This window comes from Balaenoptera ricei, chromosome 10 (genome assembly GCF_028023285.1).
Source record: "Balaenoptera ricei isolate mBalRic1 chromosome 10, mBalRic1.hap2, whole genome shotgun sequence".
Classification (NCBI taxonomy): domain Eukaryota; kingdom Metazoa; phylum Chordata; class Mammalia; order Artiodactyla; family Balaenopteridae; genus Balaenoptera; species Balaenoptera ricei.
The window spans coordinates 78,259,056-78,278,399 of NC_082648.1; the positions used below are offsets into that span (position 1 = coordinate 78,259,056).

At 42.5% G+C, this 19,344-nt stretch overlaps 1 protein-coding gene across 1 annotated transcript; it reads right to left on the reverse strand.

Annotated features, from left to right (window-relative positions):
- Positions 1 to 2,088: 2,088 nt before the first annotated feature.
- BTG1 (BTG anti-proliferation factor 1) lies at positions 2,089 to 4,786 on the reverse strand. The gene is made up of 2 exons (XM_059936659.1): positions 4,312 to 4,786; positions 2,089 to 3,400 (listed from the first exon to the last, which is right to left on the reverse strand). The coding sequence occupies exons 1-2, from the start codon at positions 4,457 to 4,459 to the stop codon at positions 3,033 to 3,035; spliced, it is 516 nt and encodes a 171-aa protein (XP_059792642.1). The 5' UTR covers positions 4,460 to 4,786; the 3' UTR covers positions 2,089 to 3,032.
- Between the last annotated feature and the right edge of the window lie 14,558 nt (positions 4,787 to 19,344).

Consider the following 19,344-nt stretch of genomic DNA (forward strand, 5'->3'; position numbering starts at 1 on the left):
CTGGTCGCCTTTCCAGTCTATTATTACAGAAATATTGCAAATTAAGGGTAAGGACACGTGATTCTCATTCCAGACTGCAGGGAAACAGCCACATTATGCTGCATGAATTAGGGTAACTCTTGCCATACAATTCACTTTAAGCCCTGCTTCATTCAGCATGATAGACCAAGACAGTACTTAACATTTGGAGAAAAGGAAGTCATTTTAAAACTACCTGTTAAAACTCAGAATAATTATTTCTAAACTTTATTGCCAATAACTATGAATCCCTGGTGCCAGTGGCAACTAATGATATTGAAAGCAGTCACCCTTTCTTAAAAGGATCTCTAAGAAACTATCTTTTAACTCAGGCAGTGTAAAAAGCCCTTTAAATTCTACCACTATTAAAGTTTTTTTAAAGAGTACACAACACACTGGTGTGTACATAAATAAATGTCTACGTGTGTAGGCCTGGCACACACCTGCCTGTGCATAGGGCAGACACTCAAATGCTTTTATCCAAATAGCTCCGCAAAACATTCCCAGAAGCAATGAAAAAGATGTATCAAACAGCTACTATCCTGGAGACAATTGTTTGGGGAATGTTAAGGTTAAAGTCACAGGAAACAGCTGGATGCTAGGTCTGAGACGTTTGCAAGCCTTTTAAAGAGGAACTCCTAACAGCTCCTTACATGCCAGACATCACCTGAATTCTAAAATAAAATGTTTTCATTAAGTTCTCTTCCCACCAACTTTCTTTAAAGTACCAAAAAGTCTGATGTCAAAAATCTTCAAGAATGACTCCCCATCGGAGAAAAAAAGTTTTAGGTACTAAAATATTGACCTATTCCTCAACTGCCTGGAAGTCATCCTTTGCCTCGGGTCCCAGTGTGCAAAGCTTTATCAGTTACCTAGCTTGGAAGGAGTTACCAGATGAAATGCAGTTGGTAAACAGTAGCAGTTAGCACCTGAGTAGAAACCATACTATCAGTTGTTTTATTGTAAATTTAAGTTTGAAAAACTGGAGGAGGTGGCGGGAGGATTCCAAAGAACAGACTGAAAAATAAAACCATTAATAAGTGGCAAGGGTAGTCCATGTGTTGTGGTTGTAATTCAAACTCTCAAGGACGGCCTGCCAATAAAGTACACAAACATCCTTTGTATTCTAAACACCTGCTTGTTTAGCTGTGTATTCCTGTGGCTACAAAATCAGAATTTAATCTTACAGGGAGAATTCAATTTCCAAATCTATTTGGGACTACTGATTTCAAGTAACCTAGATTGCGTATTTCCAGTGTGAACATGTTTACATGAATACCCCCAAAAAGCCACTATATGTTAATACGTTACTTGTGTAGAGAAAAACAAAATTTTCCGTTTTTTAATTTTCACGTAAAAACCATGTTGTCCTCCTATAGCCAAAGAATTAAAAACAAGCTTTATCATATGGGGTAGTGGAGTAACCTACACTCCAGCACTCAACGTTCATTTGTTTCATTTAGGTTCTTAGTACTTATCTGAAATAAGTCTGAAAATGAGGAATCAAAAACTCAGCATTTCAATTTCAGAATAAAAATTCAAACATACCTTTTGTTGAATTCCAGCTTAAGTGATTTTTATGTAAATCTTGCAGCTGACGAAAGGCAAAAAGCCACCAATCTCTCTGCAGTGATTGTAGCCTGGTGGTTAAGGCTACGGGTCACCTGCCCCAGGGTTTTCTAATTGAACAAGGAATCCATGGGGCAAAATAATTGTTTTTCAAAGGTGGGCCAGAATAGAACATTTATATCTTCACTTCAACAGGGAAGCAGTGAAATGTAATCCTTTGAGTATCATTCTTTTTGGTTGATGTTACCTTTGTCTCTTATCCTCATTTCATTAGCCTGGGAATGTGTCCATGTTTTCACTTTAGAACTTTTAAAAAAGCATGTTACCCCTGTGTTTATCCTCCAACACCTAAATATGTATACACAGATCATCTTCACTCCTTATCAAATGTTTTTCAGCATGACCAGTGTGCAACTGACATTCACATGGCTTACAAAACCTAAGTCTTCTGAGAAATATATTTCTTTTAGCTGAACCTCTGTAATCATGACAAGAGATTAATTAAAATGCCAAGATAAGAAACAATTTATTATAGAGAGAAGAAAAATTTCTCATCCAAAATATAGAAATCTGTACAACTTTGCCACAATCAATATACATGAACTGTACAAATTTACACCAGTTCATAATTTACCAAATAAAAGATGACTAACAAAGTTCACAAAATAGATGGTGGTTTGTGGAAAAGACTTTTACCCAATTAAGTACAAGGAAAGTTACAAACCAGACCTCCACTTTCTAAAAATAAGAAGTTTACTCAGTCTTAGAAAACTACAAGCTAGCAAATGTACAGAGAGCTGGCTGGTGCTAACACCACAGTTGAGACAGTGTCTTTTTAAGGGTCTTTTTTAAAGCCTGTTGCCAAGGCAGATTCTGGTCACTTGCTACTTTCAAGGCCAAAAACACAATACAAGGTCTGACCATTTCCCCAGGTCATGCTTACTAGTTTGTCTTATGTACATTTATACATATTTAAGTGCTAGGTAAAAATCTTGTCATAAAATTTCCAGTACTACCATGTTTAAAATGTTGAGCTTTCCTATTGAGCTGCCAAAAAGGATAACAACTTTAAGTGTCATAGTGCAAATTTTCTCTGCAACTTCTACTGCAGAGAAAGGTTCTTTGAAATACAGATTTGCGTTAAAGGGACTGATGTAAAAATTTACGTATCATGTCTGGGAGAAACTGAAACCACCCTAGGACTTCACTCCCTAGCAAATAAGGTGATCATTTACTTGGACTCACAGGCTATTAAATCATTGAAAGGTACTGTCCAAACTATGGCACTGTCACTTAAAAATTTTTTTTTACCACTCTATCTTGTGCCAGATCTTCACAGCTGTGACATGGTTTAAATTCCATAATCCATCCCCAAGAGGAGCCCACCCAAAGCAAAAATCAAATTTATCCATCCATTATAAGACGATGCAGCCATAGACTATATCTTAACCTGATACAGTCATCATATTGTAGTTTTTGGAAGGGCTTGTTCTGCCCAAGAGAAGTTCCTCCTTACAGCTGATTCTGCTGTCTACCATTTGCACGTTGGTGCTGTTTTGGGTGCTACCTCCTGCTGGTGAGGCTTCGTACAGCACACAGATGGAGCCATCCTCTCCAATTCTGTAAGACACTTCGTAGGGATCAACCCAGAGTGTGAGTTCACTTGGGAGAAGCCTGAACAGCTCCTGACTGCTCAGTCCAATCCGCTGTGCTGCCTGTCCAATCAGAGGATCCATTTTATGGTTGATGCGAATACAGCGGTAACCTGATCCCTTGCAGGGCTTTTCTGGGAACCAGTGATGTTTATAATGTTCTACAGAAGAAAAGAACAGAGAAAACAATGCTTAGACACCGTTACGGCTGGTTCCCGCCGTAGTTTCCTTCTTCCGCTGGCTCCTTGGAGTGAAAATGCGAACTATCAACTTTTTTAAATGCCCAGCATCGATTTCGCGGCTGTGCGTGTGCGGGGATGGGAAACGCGGGCCGGGTTTTAGAAACAGCAGTAGTACGGGACAAAACAATCTCCGGGAACCAACCGGTTGAGCCGCCAAAACGGGAATCAGGCGCGCAGCCTCGGCCAGCCGGGAGCCTGTTTACTTTCTCCACCCCACCCCAGACGCACACAATGGGGTTTATAGCTTTGGAGGGGAGAAGCGCCACCAGACTGTTAACCCCGAAGGGAAGTAAAACAAGCAACCCTAAACCACGCTCTGGGCAGGGCTGTAATTGTACCGGTGACAAATCCGATGATTAATGGGCAGGGGTAGGAGGAGGGGGGAGACGGCACGTCCGTCCCGGGCTAGCTTCGGGGCAGCGGCGCGCTTTCCCACCGCGGGGCCGGGCCGCCGAGCGCGCAACGGTTGGACGGGGTTGGGGGGAGGGGGCGTCGAACCAACCCCAGCCCCGCGGCTCCTTTGTCCCCCAAATCCGCGGACCGTCCGAAGACCACAGCTCCAGACTCGGTCGGCTTTAGTTTCTTTGTTGGGCGTCTATTTTCTTCTCCCCTCGGTTTGCCAGCCGTGGGGGGAGGAAGGAGCGCCCTCGGCCCAGCCCCCAAACCCTCCCCGGGACCCGCCGTTAGCGGCCGCCCAGCGCGCCACCCACCGTCCCGCGGCCGGGCCCGAGCGCGGCGCCACCGAGACTCCCGCGGCCCCGACGGCTCGGCCCGGGGGTGTGCGGCGGCGTCCCCCGGCGCCCCTCGCCCTCCCGCCGTGGCCCGCTCACCTGCCAGCAGCTCCTGCAAGCTCTGGCTGAAGGTCTGCAGCTGTCGCTCGCTCGTGAGCCCCTTGGTGCGGAGGAACTTGGAGATGAAGGACACGGCGGCGGCGATCTCGCCTATCATGGTGGCGGCCCGGGTGTAGAAGGGATGCATGGGGGCGGCGGGCGGGGGCGGCCCGGGGCGGCCGGGGCTCGGTGGCGCGACCCCGACGGCGGAGCGGCCACCCCGGGCTCCCTCACAGGTCAGAGGGCTGAGAGGGAGAGAGGGCGTGAGAGGCGGACGGCTACTTTTTTTCTCCTTTCTTTATAGTAAAAAAGTTACTTTCGAGGCATGAGGCGGCAAGAGAGAGGAAAAGATGAGCGACGGCGGCCTCGTCACATCGCTCGTACCTCCCCAGCCGCCTCCGCCTCCAGCTCCGCAACCTCCGAAGGTCCAAAGAGTTGCATTTCCAGCTCAGACCGGCAAAGAGAATCAGAGGCCGTGCAGCACTTTTTATAGCGCCGCGGAAAGGAAGTGGCGTAGCGGGAGCGTGACGGCCGACTCCAGCCAATCTGGAGATCGCACCATTGTGACGCAAGCAGATTCGGAGCCGGAGGGGGCGGGAAAAAGGGGCCAGGGGGCGGGTCCATAGACCGGGAAGAGAGGGAGGAGCTGACGTAATCCGCTTGTAAACAAATAAACCCCCGAGTGGCAGCCGGAGAGGGGGAGCAGTGGCGGGGGACGGAGGAAACCGAGGGTGCGCGTGTGAAAGCCCCGCCCCCAGCCCTCGCCCCTCCTTCTCGCTTCAGCAAGTCTAGGCGCCGCGCCAGCGCGTCTTCTGAAGGAGTGCGCTACCCGGGCTCGCCTGCAAGGAGGCTTAATGCTGTGCAGATAAAAGCCGCCCGGCTCAGGCTGTCTACACCCGCGCCGGCGGCACGGATCGGCCTGCACGGCACCGGCCGCTAGCTGTACTTGGTGTTTACATCCCGTCCCCACGCCGAGTCTATGTGGCTGGTTCCAGAGGCAGGAAGAGCGTACGGAGCAGCGGGAGGCGGGTACAAGTGCTGAGGATACAGGGAGTGTGGAGAAAAGGAGGGAGAACCGGCTCTCGCGGGGCATCCTGCAGCCTCCGGAGCCCAGTTCCCCTCGCAAACGTGCAGCCGACGCCACAGAGCCGTTTATGCTCCACCCTTAGGGAGGATTGGTGGATGTCTTTGTCAAAGTTTAATTGCAAAATAAATAAATAAAAGGTTAATAAGCCTTTTGTGGTTGCTGTTTCAGTAACTTCAGGAGTCAGAGTGGAGACCTTACTGAATCCAGGTTAAAACTGATAAGAAAGCCTGTTACTGAAGAGAAGTATGGCAACCGTAATAAGTTTAGTCTATAAAAAGAAAAAAAATCTATGCAATGCATTTTACACCGTTTATGCGCAAAACCGAAGGTTGTTTCCTTTTTTTCTAATCCAAGTAACTATCTGAGCCTTAGCGTTCTGCTGTTCTTTATTAAAAAAAAAAAAAAGGTAAAATGTGAAGATTGTGAAAGTATTAGGCGCACACATTTAAGTTTACTTTAAGTCCTACTTTCAAAATTAGGGGAAAAAAAATATACGAAGGCGCAAGCCTGCTAAAAGGATTAGGCCTGCGAGAGGGTTAACCCGAACTCCATTAAGGAGGAGGAAAAAAAAAAAGATGGTGAGCTGGGTGGGCAGATGGAGAAAGCAAACAAGAGGCAGAAGCTGAACTCTGCCAGATGGAAATAAATATCCTGAGCTTACTTGGTCATCAATATTGCAAAACACAGTACTGAGCCAAAGGGTATAGAAATGAAGGAAAAGTAGAATTTACTATAAAGCAGTAGGAGAAAAAATTTTATTGTTTAAATGAAATACGTAAAACGGGGCTTGAAAGAATAACTTCTAGATTATTATTTCATTCATACACAGTAATTAGGTAGTTACATGTGAAATAAGTACTTTAAAGGATAATAAAAATAAATTCTTTAAAAGCATTGACTTGTGAAATTATTTTCTTTGATTAAATGCATCAATGCATCAAAAATAATGGGAAATAGGTTCATTTGTTTCCTTCTAGGACTTTTCAGATATAACTAACTGTGCTTAAAAATAAACGTCATGGTAATTACTTCACTAGGGATCTGAAACCTCTTTCACTACTCAAAAAGGAGATAGGGAAACAAGTAAATCTTTAAAATTACCATAGCCCTAGAACAAGATTTTCTGATATCCCTCTAAACCCCACCCACCCTTAATCATCTGCTCTGTTCATTTTCCTTACATCATCAGTCATTTGAGCATTACATTAGAAATCAGGTGAAAGTTTTTCTCCTTCAAGCCTGGTCTCCAACTTGGACTCCCACTAATTCTGAGCTTAAATTGACTCATCTACAAAATATAAATAATGAAGTTAACAAAATTCTAGGATCTGAACTCAGACCTGTCTCCCAGCTCATGTTTTCTCCACTACTTTTTTTTTTCTTTCATTGAAATATATTTGATATATGATATCATGTTAGTTTCAGGTGTACTATGTAATGATTTAACATTTGCATACATTATGAAATGTCCACTACTTCCCAGGCAGCAGCTGGACCCTTTCTGAATGCTTCTGAAATTCAGCTGAATAGAGTTAACAGGAAGTTCAACTCACATATTCTTGAAGGGTTTTTCCTCCCACTGTTTTTTATTGTATGTGTGTGTTTCCTACTTCAAATCTTTCCTTTAAGAGACAAATGGATTTAAGAAATTTCCCTTTTACCCCGAGGGGATCTAGGGAGTACTCAAGGAGAAAAAAAAAAAAAGGAAATAAATATTGGTCCTAAATGTAAGCTTTAGATAGTGCACAATGTTAATTGCTAATGGTTTTCAAATCCAGACATATATATGTTTAGTAATGTTTTTCCAGAAGTTTAGTAAGGCTCTTCCCATCCAAGAAACAAGGAGCTATTTCTTGACAGCTTTTAAGTTTATAAAGGCACTTTCTCATCTTGATATGCTAAACTACAGGGCACTCCCGACTATTTACAAACCCAACTCTTGACTCTGTGTCCTTAGGCAAGTTATTTAACCTCTCTGCATTGTAATCTAAAAAATATAAAGGTTATTGTGAAGACTACGTGGAATAACTAGAGATTATTTAGCACTGTCTCCAGCACTAAGTAAACATTCAAATACATATATCTATATAAGCCGGCTTATATATCTATATATATAAGCCGGCTTATATATCTATATAAGCCGGCTTATATATATTATCATCAGGCAATTTGATAATTATCAAATTAATTTCTAAAACCTAGAAAATTTTCAATCAAAGCACTAAAAAAAAAAAAATCTTAGGAAATATGTCAAAACAATCCAGAAAATGAACCTGGGTTTCAAAATAAATTTGCAAGTAACAAATGTCAGGTCTTTGGAGTGCTTAAGAGCTCAGAAAGTACTTTCTATAGAGGAAACTATCAGGCAACTAACTAGAATCCTCAAAGGGCTGGGCGTTATATTCCCATCCCTCAGCTCAAGTGTTACTACAACAGTTTGCTTTGGACTAACAAATCCAAATCTGTAGACTTTTTGAGCAATTGTGTTATTTAACCAAAAAGAAGGCGAGAAGAAGAAGAAAAAACATTTATATAGGGTGAGGGAATGAACTTCTTTCTCTATTTCATAGACTACTAAAACTTAGGGATCAACACAGGTTGAAAATCTTTTATTTTGCCAAAGATGTTTTTTAAAGAATTACCTTATCATCTGCTGTCACTATCATTTTGGGGAAAACAAGACATTATAACATCCCCAAAGTAGGAAAGGTATCCATATCAGAATAAAGCATGGTCTTTTGAACTGAATAAATTTTAAGTCGTTAAATGTCACCTTTTGCATTTCATTATTGGGAACTCATCTAAACTATTAATCTATGAACACGATAGCACTAAATTAAGCTAATAATAGCTTAATAGAATAATAATAATAGCATAAACTATTCATTGTATATGCTATTCCCACTGCCTGGAATATCTCCTCCCTTTTTTTTTTTTTTCCCTAGCTAATTTATGCTCATCCTCTAAGAAGCCTTCCCTGACTCTCTGGACTTGTGTAAATGTCTACAGTATTCTGCTTCCCCTTGCCCTGGCCCTGGTACTGATCAGACATACTAGATTTACTGTGTTTACTAGACCCTCTTCCTTTCTAGTCTGTAAATTCTTACAGAGCAGGCATCTTCTGTCATTCACTATTTTTTAAAAAATATTTATTTATTTATTTTGGTTGCACGGGGTCTTAGTTGTGGCACACAGGATCTTTGTTGCAGCATGTGGGATCTAGTTTCCTGACCAGGGATCAAACCTGGGCCCCCTGCATTGGGAGCACCGAGTCTTACCCACTGGACCACCAGAGAAGTCTCTGTCATTCACTGTTGTACACCCAATGCCTAAGAAACAGGCCAACACCCAGTAAATGCTGTTGACCGATGTTAAATAGACATCTAAATACAAATGAGTCCATCAAAACCATTACTTGCAAAAGAAAACACACACACACACACAAAACCCACAAAAAGCAACAAAAAAACCCACATGACTTGCAATTTGTCAGGTGACAAATCACACAGAGTTGTCGCTGCTTAAAATCAGACAGCCAATATTTAAGAAGATAAGTAACTCAACTCTACGGCACTGTCTTCCTGGCTGCCATAAGTGTTAGATATCCAAAGCAAATGAAATGGAGACCAAAGTGACTTGGATATGCTGCTTAAGAAATACTGTGGTAGTGTACACATTGCGCCCATTTAATGTTTCTTGTTTTGTTTCCCCACATGTTATGTAGACACATTTTAGTATTTTTACATCAGGTTACCCATGCGTGTCATTTGCTTGTGTGCCACTCTCTCACATTGCCATTCTATCCTGAAGTTGCTCACGAGGTGTCCTTCCTAAACTCCAGCCTCTCGCTTCATCCCTGTGATCCAGGCTTCCTGCATTATTGCTAGGAAAGTGTCAGTTTTTTGTTTGTTTTTAATTTATTTATTTTTGCCTGTGTTGGGTCTTCATTGCTGAGCGTGGGCTTTCTCTAGTTGCAGCGAGAGGTGGGTAGCGGGGGTTACTCTTCGTTGTGGTGCGCGGGCTTCTCATGGTGGTGGCTTCTCTTGTTGCAGAGCACCGGCTCTAGGCACGCGGGCTTCAGTAGTTGTGGCGCGCAGGCTCAGTAGTTGTGGCTCGTGGGCTCTAGAGCGCAGGCTCAGTAGTTGTGGCGCACGGGCTTAGTTGCTCCGTGGTATGTGGGATCTTCCTGGAACAGGGCTCGAACCGTGTCCCCTAGCATTGGCAGGTGGACTCTTAACCACTGCGCCACCAGGGAAGTCCCAGATTTTTTCTTTAATGGCTGTATTACAGTTCACAAGGTTGTCCAGTAGGCCTCCCCGCCCCCCTCCCGCCCCCCGACACCCTCACACCTCCCCTCCCTGTAATCCCCACTCAGCAAAGGTCTTATTCCCTATCTGGCCCCTCCCTCCCCAAAGGCACCTTTAGGCCCATAGATTTCCTTGCTGAGTTGGAGGAGCCTCATTGTTGCTGGTCAGCTGACAGCATTCACTAAAGTATCATCTATCCTGACCTCTGCTGTGAACTTACTTCCAGATAGAGTGCTAGGTGTCCTTGGTGCTTGCTTTAGAAAACTCGCAGCTTAACCAACAAGTACAGGTTCAAGCAGGAGAGTTCTTCACAGAGTGTTAATAGCAAATAGAGACAGGGCATTTATTTTGGGGTGTGTATGGAGGCAAAAGGAGATAAGGAAGCCCCAGAAGTGAGTGATCTCTGCTAAGTCAGTGAAGTTGGCCCATAATTAGGTCTCTGGAAGGAAGAAAAAGAGGGGGCCTGACCTTGGAGTATCTTAAAGACTTAAACCAGCATGAGAAAGATAAATTATGTTGAAAAAACTGGTGGGTAGAGAGGGGCATAGGGTGCTGGGAGTGAGGGGTGGGTGAGTAGTTTTGGTAGGGAAGTGATATGATCAGATTTATTTTTTGGAAAGCCCTAAGGATGATGAATTAAATAGGGGTAATTTGAAATGACTTCTATTTTTGTCTCCAATTCTTACTTAAATCTTTAAATAATTTAGCTTTCATGTGGGCTCATCTCTTCACCTAGAGACTTAATGCATTTTGTTTATTCTTTTTTTGGTTACCCACAGGAAGGAGACCACTTTTAGCAGCCTCCCCATCTGGCAACCTGCCTTGCTTTGCTTAGGTAGGAATCCAAGGGCACAAACTAAGACAGTTGTACTAGGTTTAGACCAAGAAACATAAGAGAACTAGAAATCAGAGGGTGACGTGCAGACTTAGGGCAAAACTGTTTCTTCTCTGTAAAGCAATTGGGATTGTTTGGAGAGAAGAGGAGAAAAAACGGTTAAAGAGTTGCCTGCCAGCAGCAGTAACAATGATCATACAGATTACCATCATTGATGGTGTACCAGACATTGTACTAAGTGTTTTAGAGGCATCCCATTTAATTCTCCCAGAAACACCACCAGGTTTAAGTATAACTGACAGCATTTAACATGTGAGGTTTCAGTCCTAAAGAAAATAAGTAATTTACTCCAGGTCTTATGACCAGACTTGAAACCTCAAGTCCTAAACTGCAAAACTTGGAGGTGAGTTCCTGATACTACCTTTTCTAAAAGGGACTGCGAGAAAGAAAACCTTATAAAGGTAGAAAACCATTTGGAGATGAGTAGAGACGGTAGAAGGAAAAAAAACAAAACTCAAGGCAGCTTGGGAGACTTCTCATGGCTGACATACCCTGGAAAACACAGCTACATTTCTTAAAAGGCTCACTGAAAAATGAATCAAAGGACATATTAAAACATTAATCTGCCAAATAAAATAATTTCTCTGGAATGAAAACTATCCCTAGGGGCAGATAAGAGAAAGCAGCAAAAATACCTTCTATTTTAGACTATTTAAGCATCTCACTTCTCCTTTGGCCTAAATTGGCAGGAGGAACGAGGAAGTGGATCGACCCCACGGTCCCTCTTCCCCAGCAACTAAGGGGAGTCTGGTGACCTCTGAGAGCTAACATGGAGGGCCTGGAGAGCAGCAAGAAGGGCTGCTTTTGTGTCTATCTCTCCTCCTTCTCAGACCTTCTTATTCTTCTTTTTAGCAGATCCTATGACTCTACTTACTTTCCTCTTTTTAAAGCTGTCACCATCTACTCTGTCTGCTGGGGCAGACCCCCAGTGTTCAGGCTTATTGGATGTTTTTCTGCATCTTCCCAGCACCAACAATCTATTTCAGTTTTAAGGTTTAACAATAGTGTGGGGAAAGAGACAGATGATAAGAATCAACTTTGGAAAACTGAAAACTTTAAGGAATCATACAAAGTTCTTATAAGTTATGATCCTGGCCTACAGTAGTTATAACTTTCTGAATATGGAGCACACGGACCTCCCCTTCTAATAGGGCAGTGGGGTTTCAAAGCGTGGTCCCCAGACCAGCCATCTCAACATCACCCCAGGAAACTGATAGAAATGCAAACTAGACCTACTAAATCAGAAACTCTAGGAGTGGGGTTCAACTATTTAGACAGTAATGTTTCAGAACAACTGCTTTAAAAAAGTAATGGCAAAATTCTGTAATTTAAAGCTGGCAAACAAACTTCTTATCCAGGCATATACTATCTCAAACAGAAATCTTGTACCTTAAAAAAAAAAAAAACTAATTTAATATGTAAAAACTGCCTTTAAGTATCAAATAAATTTTAAGTGAGTGGTTATTTGCTTTTCTGAGGTTCTTCAGTCTAGGTAAAATGAATTTTTCTCAGCTTCTGAGAATATAAAGTGATGTCCATATGTTACTCTAAAGAGAGAAGATAATACTCAGGAAGCTTGGTGAAATAATCATCTAATCAAATGTTGGCATAGTCCATGCTTTTATTTTCACTTCTAAGAAAAGCAGCAACTTGCCCTTTTTAAGGAACTTGAATTTAAAATCTCAAAGCAGATTAGCATTTATATGCAGTAAGTAATGTCATGGCATCCCTTTAAAACTAAATGTCCAACTAAAACAAAGCCTCACTCAAGTTGCAAAAGTAAGTGCAATAAAAAAATAAACATAGAGGTCCTACATATAGATGCCCAACATGACTGTGGAAACCATCATGCATTTTGGTATACTTTAGCATGAATTCAAGGTTGAAATCCCACTGGAAAATGCAATTTAGGATGTATCATTTATGGGGCATAGCGAGTTAGACTGATTCAAATTCCTGAAAAGACTATATTCTAGCTATGGAGAAGTCCTCTAAAGAAATAAAAAAAGGAAGGGGGGGCTATGATTAGCATGTCAAATTGCATTTATTTTCCAAAGGGGATAAAGTAAGAAACTTCCCATTATCTTGTGTCCTTAGCCATTTGTTTAGTAAATACTTGTAAATGAAGCAATAGCAATCTTCAGCCTAGATAATGTTTACAGTTTAATTTAGATGAATGTGAAAGCGAAGGATCCTTTATTAGCATTACTGCATGTGTTGAAAACATTCTATATTTGCATGTTTCTTAGTAAAAGCCTCTTCTTTAAATCTTTTCATCATTTTCAGCAAAATGTAGGAAACATTCTCATCTTCTGAGAACTTATTTGAATTCTGACTGTGATGACCACCTTCAAACTCAAGGAATGGTCCGTCTCCCTGTTGTTTTTAATGTCTGACCTTGCTATTTATTGCACAAGTAGACTTCAAACATTGAAACAGTAGTAAGAGACACAGCATTAAAGCACTCACGAATGGTTCATTTCATGGTCTTCTCCCTTGTAGAAACAAAGCTGTCTGTATAATCTTTAGGTGATGGGGGCTATGAGAGTTAAGATGAGCACTTCCATCTTTATCCTTGAAAGTTCTATCCTTAGTCCCTTTGAATAGATGATCTCTCCTTTTTTAAAAATAGCTTTATTGGGATATATTTTACGTATCATAAAATTCACCCATTTCAAGTGTACCATTCAATGATTTTGAGATAATTTATCAACTTGTCCAGCCATCGCCACAATCAGTTTCAGAACACTTTCATCTCCCTCAACAAAATCTCAATCTTACCCCTGGCCCTCCCAGCCCCAGGAAACCACAAACTTTCTTACTGTCTCTATAGATTTGCCCATTCTGGACATTTTATATACAGGAAATCATGCAATAAATGGGCTTGTTGCAGGAGAATGGGGCACAGAGAGGACGGTCATGTCGCAAGTCTCAGGCAAGGCGCTGGGACAGGCTACCAAGTGAGGGTCCTTGGCTTCCTGCAGGAAAGAATTCAAGAGCGAGCCATAGTAAGTGAAAGCAGGTTTATTTAGAGAGATACACATTCCATAGGCAGAATGCAGTCTGTCTCAGAAGGCTAGAGTGGCTCCCAAATCTGGGCGGTTAGTTTTTATGGGCTGGGTAATGTTACAGGCTAACGAATGGGAGGATTATTCCAACTATTTTGGAGAAGGGGCAGGGATTTCCAGGAATTTGGCCACCGCCCACTTTTTGGCCTTCTGTGGTCGGCCTTGGAACTGTCATGGCGCCTATGGGTGTGTCATTTAGCATGCTGATGTATTACAATGAGCACATAATGAGGCTTGAGGTCTACTGGAAGTCAAATCTTCTGCCATCTTGGACCTAACAGGTTCTAACCAGTTTATGTTGCATCCTCAAGGGCTATGTCATTCTTTTAATGGTTGTGCCCTGCACCTTTCTCTCCTGTTCCAGGCTCTTATATCAGACTTCTTCCACTTAGCATAACGTTTCTGAGTTTCATCCATGTTCAGCATGTATCAAGGAATTATTTATTTGTTTCTTCGTTTGCTTGATTGTTTAATTATTTTTCCTGTTGTATCATCCCAGAACTTCCTCTTGACTGAAACTCTGCATTAAGAAAGCTTCATGTTATAGTTGCATGCTAGGCTGATGGGGGACAACTTTGGGGGCTTCTATATCCTCTTTCCACGGCTCTTCTCCTTTAGACATTTCTCACCATCTCTAAAGCCTTCAAGATGTCATTTCTCCATAGGTTGACCTAGTCATTCCTCTCCCAGGCCATTGCTTGGTGCAGAATTAATGACTTGCTCACTTATGGTGCCTAGCATATTCCACACACCCACACCCTAATATCACATTCCATGAGGAATAAGCTAACTGAATTGAGGGAAAAAGCCCTTTCCTCAATACATTTACTTCAGAGGAGTCCTCGGGGGAGGCAGACATTTCAGGTAGGAAAGAGGGTAATAAGAACACTCTAGTTACATAGTCCAACTAAGAATGAAAACTTCCAGATAATTTAGCTGAGAGGACTTAGCTCAACAGTTAAACTCTTAACAGAAGTTTTATTTAGGCTCATTCGAACAAACAGAATCAGCAGACAAATTCTTTTTAAAGAAAGTTCTCTTTCATCTGACTAAAAAGAAGGAACACATTTAAACCAAAACAGGAACTACTCTGGCAATATATGTGTAAAAAAATAAGCACCCTATGGGGTTCTTTTTAAATTAGCCAGAGCACACAGAGAACTCTTTGAAAAGAAAACTCTGGGGGGGAAATATTTTTCTTGATTTCATAAACACTCATTGTTTAATAATCTGAAGAAAGTGCAGAGCTATGATTAAGTTCCCCCACCTCCTAAAGGGATGATTTCCTTTAAGTCACCTCCTCTCCCATCCACCCCCAACCCCCTGCTCTATTTAGGGAAGTAACTTGAAAACCTGCCTATCAGGGAAGCAAGAATTGACCCAGCAGGTCCTAGTTTTCAAACTGGATACACACAGGCAAGGCTACGCCCCCCACTTACGGCACAAGAAGCTGAGTTTTGCCTAGTTGCTTCCACAGTGTACTAATAAGTTGTTCGAATTTAATGAGGAGTGGATAACCGACTCCAGTTTATTTTGCTGCTTTTTTAAAAAAAGAGTGATTCAAGGACATCTACCCTCCCCAACCTCTCTTTCCCACGCCTAAGGCCATCATATAATTTCATTCAGGACACTCAGAACCACCTGAGTCTTGGACTTCCCTGGTGGCGCAGTGGTTAAGAATCCACCTGCCAATGCAGGGGACATGGGTTCGAGCCCTGGTCCGCAAAGATCCCACACGCCACGGAGCAACTAAGCCCGTGCGCCACAACTATTGAGCCTGCGCTCTAGAGCCTGTGAGCCACAACTACTGAGACCACGTGCCTCAACTACTGAAGTCCACGTGCCTAGAGCCCATGCTCTGCAACAAGAGAAGCCACCTCAATGAGAAGCCCAAGCACCGCAACGAAGAGTAGCCCCCACTCGCTGCCACTAGAGAAAGCCCGCACACAGCAATGAAGACCCAATGCAGCCAAAAATAAATAAATAAATAAATAAATTAATAAATTAATTAATTAATTAAAACAAAAACAGGAACCATCTGAGCCTGGTTGTAGCTTCCATTCTTAGCAATTGTTCAGGTATGGCTCAAGATGTGCCATTTATATATTTTTCTGGACTTACTCCAATGAGAAAAGTTATATCTTCAACAGGATCAAAATATAATTACTCAAAAGTGAGGCAACTTGATTTGAAGCAAATATCTAACAGATTTAAAAATTTTTTTATGTTAACTTTTAATTTTATATTAGAGTATAGTTTATTAACAATGTTGTGTTAGTTTCAGGTATACAGCAAAGTGATTCAGTTACACATATACATGTATCTACTCTTTCTCAAATTCTTTTCCCACTTAGGTTGTTACATAATAACAGATTTTAAAAATAAATAAATGAAAGGCCTAATATGCCATGTAAAGAAAGTAGAAAGAATTTTTACCAGGAATCTGGGTTTGGAGAACATTCTTGTAAATAAGCAATATATTTACTTTTGAGCTTCGTGGCGTCCAGGAAAAAGAGAAACACAACAAAGTATTTTGCTCTTGCTAACTAAAAAAAAGGACTCTATTCCCCCAAAATTGTACTAGCATTAAATTCTGATAAATTTATCAATTTATAATATGGAACAATTTTACATACTTATATAAAACGTTCAGGGAAACATGCTTCAGGTAGTGCATTCTTAATTTGACCCTCCCAACAAGAGCTGAGAATAAGTTCACTGTTAAATGTCTGATGTATAAGTGTTCTGTGGTGTTCATAAGTTCATTCCACAAACTTGACTGATTAATAAGGTACTGGCTGGAGACCTTCAAGATGGTGGAGGTGTAAGACGTGGAGATCACCTTCTTCCCCACAAATACATCAGAGATACATCTACATGTGGAACGGCTCCAACAGAATACCTACTGAATGCTGGCAGAAGACCTCAGACTTCCCAAAAGGCAAGAAACTCCCCACGTACCTGGTTAGGGCAAAAACAAAAAAAAGAAAAAACAGAGACAAAAGAATAGGGATGGGACCTGCACCTCTGGGAGGGAGCTGTGAAGGAGGAAAAGTTTCCACACACTAGGAAGCCCCTTCACTGGCAGAGACGGCGGGTGGCAGGGCGGGGGAAGCTTCGGAGCCAGGAGGAGAGCGCAGCAACAGGGGTGCAGAGGGCAAAGTGGAGAGATTCCTGCATAGAGGATCTGTGCCAACCTGCACTCACCAGCCCGAGAGGCTTGTCTGCTCACCCGCCAGTGCAGGTGGGGGCTGGGAGCTGAGGCTCGGGCTTCGGAGGTCAGATCCCAGGGAGAGGACTGGGGTTGGCTGCGTGAACACAGCCTGAAGGGGGCTTAGTGCACCACAGCTACCTGGGAGGGAGTCTAGGAAAAAGTCCGGACCTGCCTAAGAGGAAAGAAACCATTGTTTTAGGGTGCGCAAGGAGAGGGGATTCAGAGCACTGCCTAAACGAGCTCCAGAGACAGGCACCGCGGATATCAGTGCGGACACCAGAGACGGGCATGAAACGCTAAGGCTGCTGCTGCGGCCACCAAGAAGCCTGTGTGCAAGCACAGGTCACTCTCCACACCTCCCCTCCCGGGAGCCTGTGCAGCCCGCCACTGCCAGGGTCCCATGATCCAGGGACAACTTCCCCGGGAGAACACATGGCGTGCCTCAGGCTGGTGCAATGTCACTCTGGCCTCTGCCGCCACAGGCTCACCCTGCCTCCTCTGTACCCCTCCCTCCCCCCGGCCTGAGTGAGCCAGAGACCCCGAAGCAGCTGCTCCTTTAACCCCGTCCTGTGTGAGCGAAGAACAGACGCCCTCAGGTGACCTACACGTAGAGGTGGGGCCAAATCCAAAGCTGAACCCCAGGAGCTGTGGGAACAAAGAAGAGAAAGGGAAATCTCTCCCAGCAGCCTCAGGAGCAGTGGATTAAATCTCTACAATCAACTTGATGTACCCTGCATCTCTGGAATACCTGAATAGACAACGAATCTTCCCAAAATTGAGACAGTGGACTTCATGTGATTTTGTCAGCATAGCTTTGCTTTTACCATTTGTCCTATGGTTCTGCCTGTTCGATTTTTGTTTTTGTTTTTGTTTTAGTATAGTTTTTTAGCACTTGTTATCATTGGTGGATTTGTGTTTTGGTTTGGTTGCTCTCTTCTTTCTTTCTATCTTTCTTTCTTTCTTTTTTTTAATACTTATTAATTTTTTAAAATTTTTAATAATTATTTTTTATTTTATTAACTTTATTTTATTTTATTTTTCTTTCTTTCTTTCTTTCTTTTTTTCTCCCTTTTCTTCTGAGCTGTGTGGCTGACAGGGTCTTGATGGTCTGGCTGGGTGTCAGGCCTGTGCCTCTGAGGTGGGATATCTGAGTTCAGGACATTGGTCCACCAGAGACCTCCCAGCTCCACGTAATATCAAATGGCGAAAGCTCTCCCAGAGATCTCCATCTCAATGTTAAGACCCAGCTCCACTCAATGACCAATAAGCTACAGTGCTAGACACCACATGCCAAACTAGCAAGACAGGAACACAATCCCACCCATTAGCAGAGAGGCTGCCTAAAATCATAATGTCACAGACACCCAAACACACCATCAGACATGATCCTGCCCACCAGAAAGACAAGATCGAGCCTCATTCACCAGAAACAGGCACCAGTCCCCTCCACCAGGAAGCCTACACAACCCACTGAACCAACCTGACCCACTGGGGGCAGACACCAAAAACAACCGGAACTACAAACCTATAGGCTGCGAAAAGGAGACCCCAAACACAGTAAGTTAAGGAAAATGAGAAGACAGAGAAACACACAGCAGATGAAGGAGCAAGGTAAAAACCCACCAGACAGAACAAATGAAGAGGAAATAGGCAGTCTACCTGAAAAAGAATTCAGAGTAATGATAGTAAAGATGATCTAAAATCTTGGAAATGGAATGGAGAAAATACAAGAAACGTTTAACAACGACCTAGAAGAAATAAAGAGCAAACAAACAATGATGAACAACACAATAAATGAAACTTAAAATTCTCTAGAAGGAATCAATAGCAGAATAACTGATGCAGAAGAACGGATAAGTGACCTGGAAGATAAAATAGTGGAAATAACTATTGTAGAGCAGAATAAAGAAAAAAGGATGAAAAGAATTGAGGACAGTCTCAGAGACCTCTGGGACACCATTAAACACACCAACATTTGAAGTATAGGGGTCCCAGAAGAAGAAGAGAAAAAGAAAGGGACTGAGAAAATATTTGAAGAGATTATAGTTGAAAACTTCCCTAATATGGGAAAGGAAATAGTCAATCAAGTCCAGGAAGCACAGAGAGTCCCATACAGGATAAATCCAAGGATAAACAGGCCAAGACACATATTAATCAAACTATCAAAAATTAAATACAAAGAAAAAATATTAAAAGCAGCAAGGGAAAAACAACAAGTAACATACAAGGGAATCCCCATAAGGTTAACAGCTGATCTTTCAGCAGAAACTCTGCAAGCCAGAAGGGAGTGGCGGGACATATTTAAAGTGATGAAAAGGAAAAACCTACAATCAAGATTACTCTACCCAGCCAGGATCTCATTCAGATTCAACAGAGAAATCAAAACCTTTGCAGACAGGCAAAAGTTAAGAGAATTCAGCACCATCAAACCAGCTTTACAACAAATGCTAAAGGAACTTCTC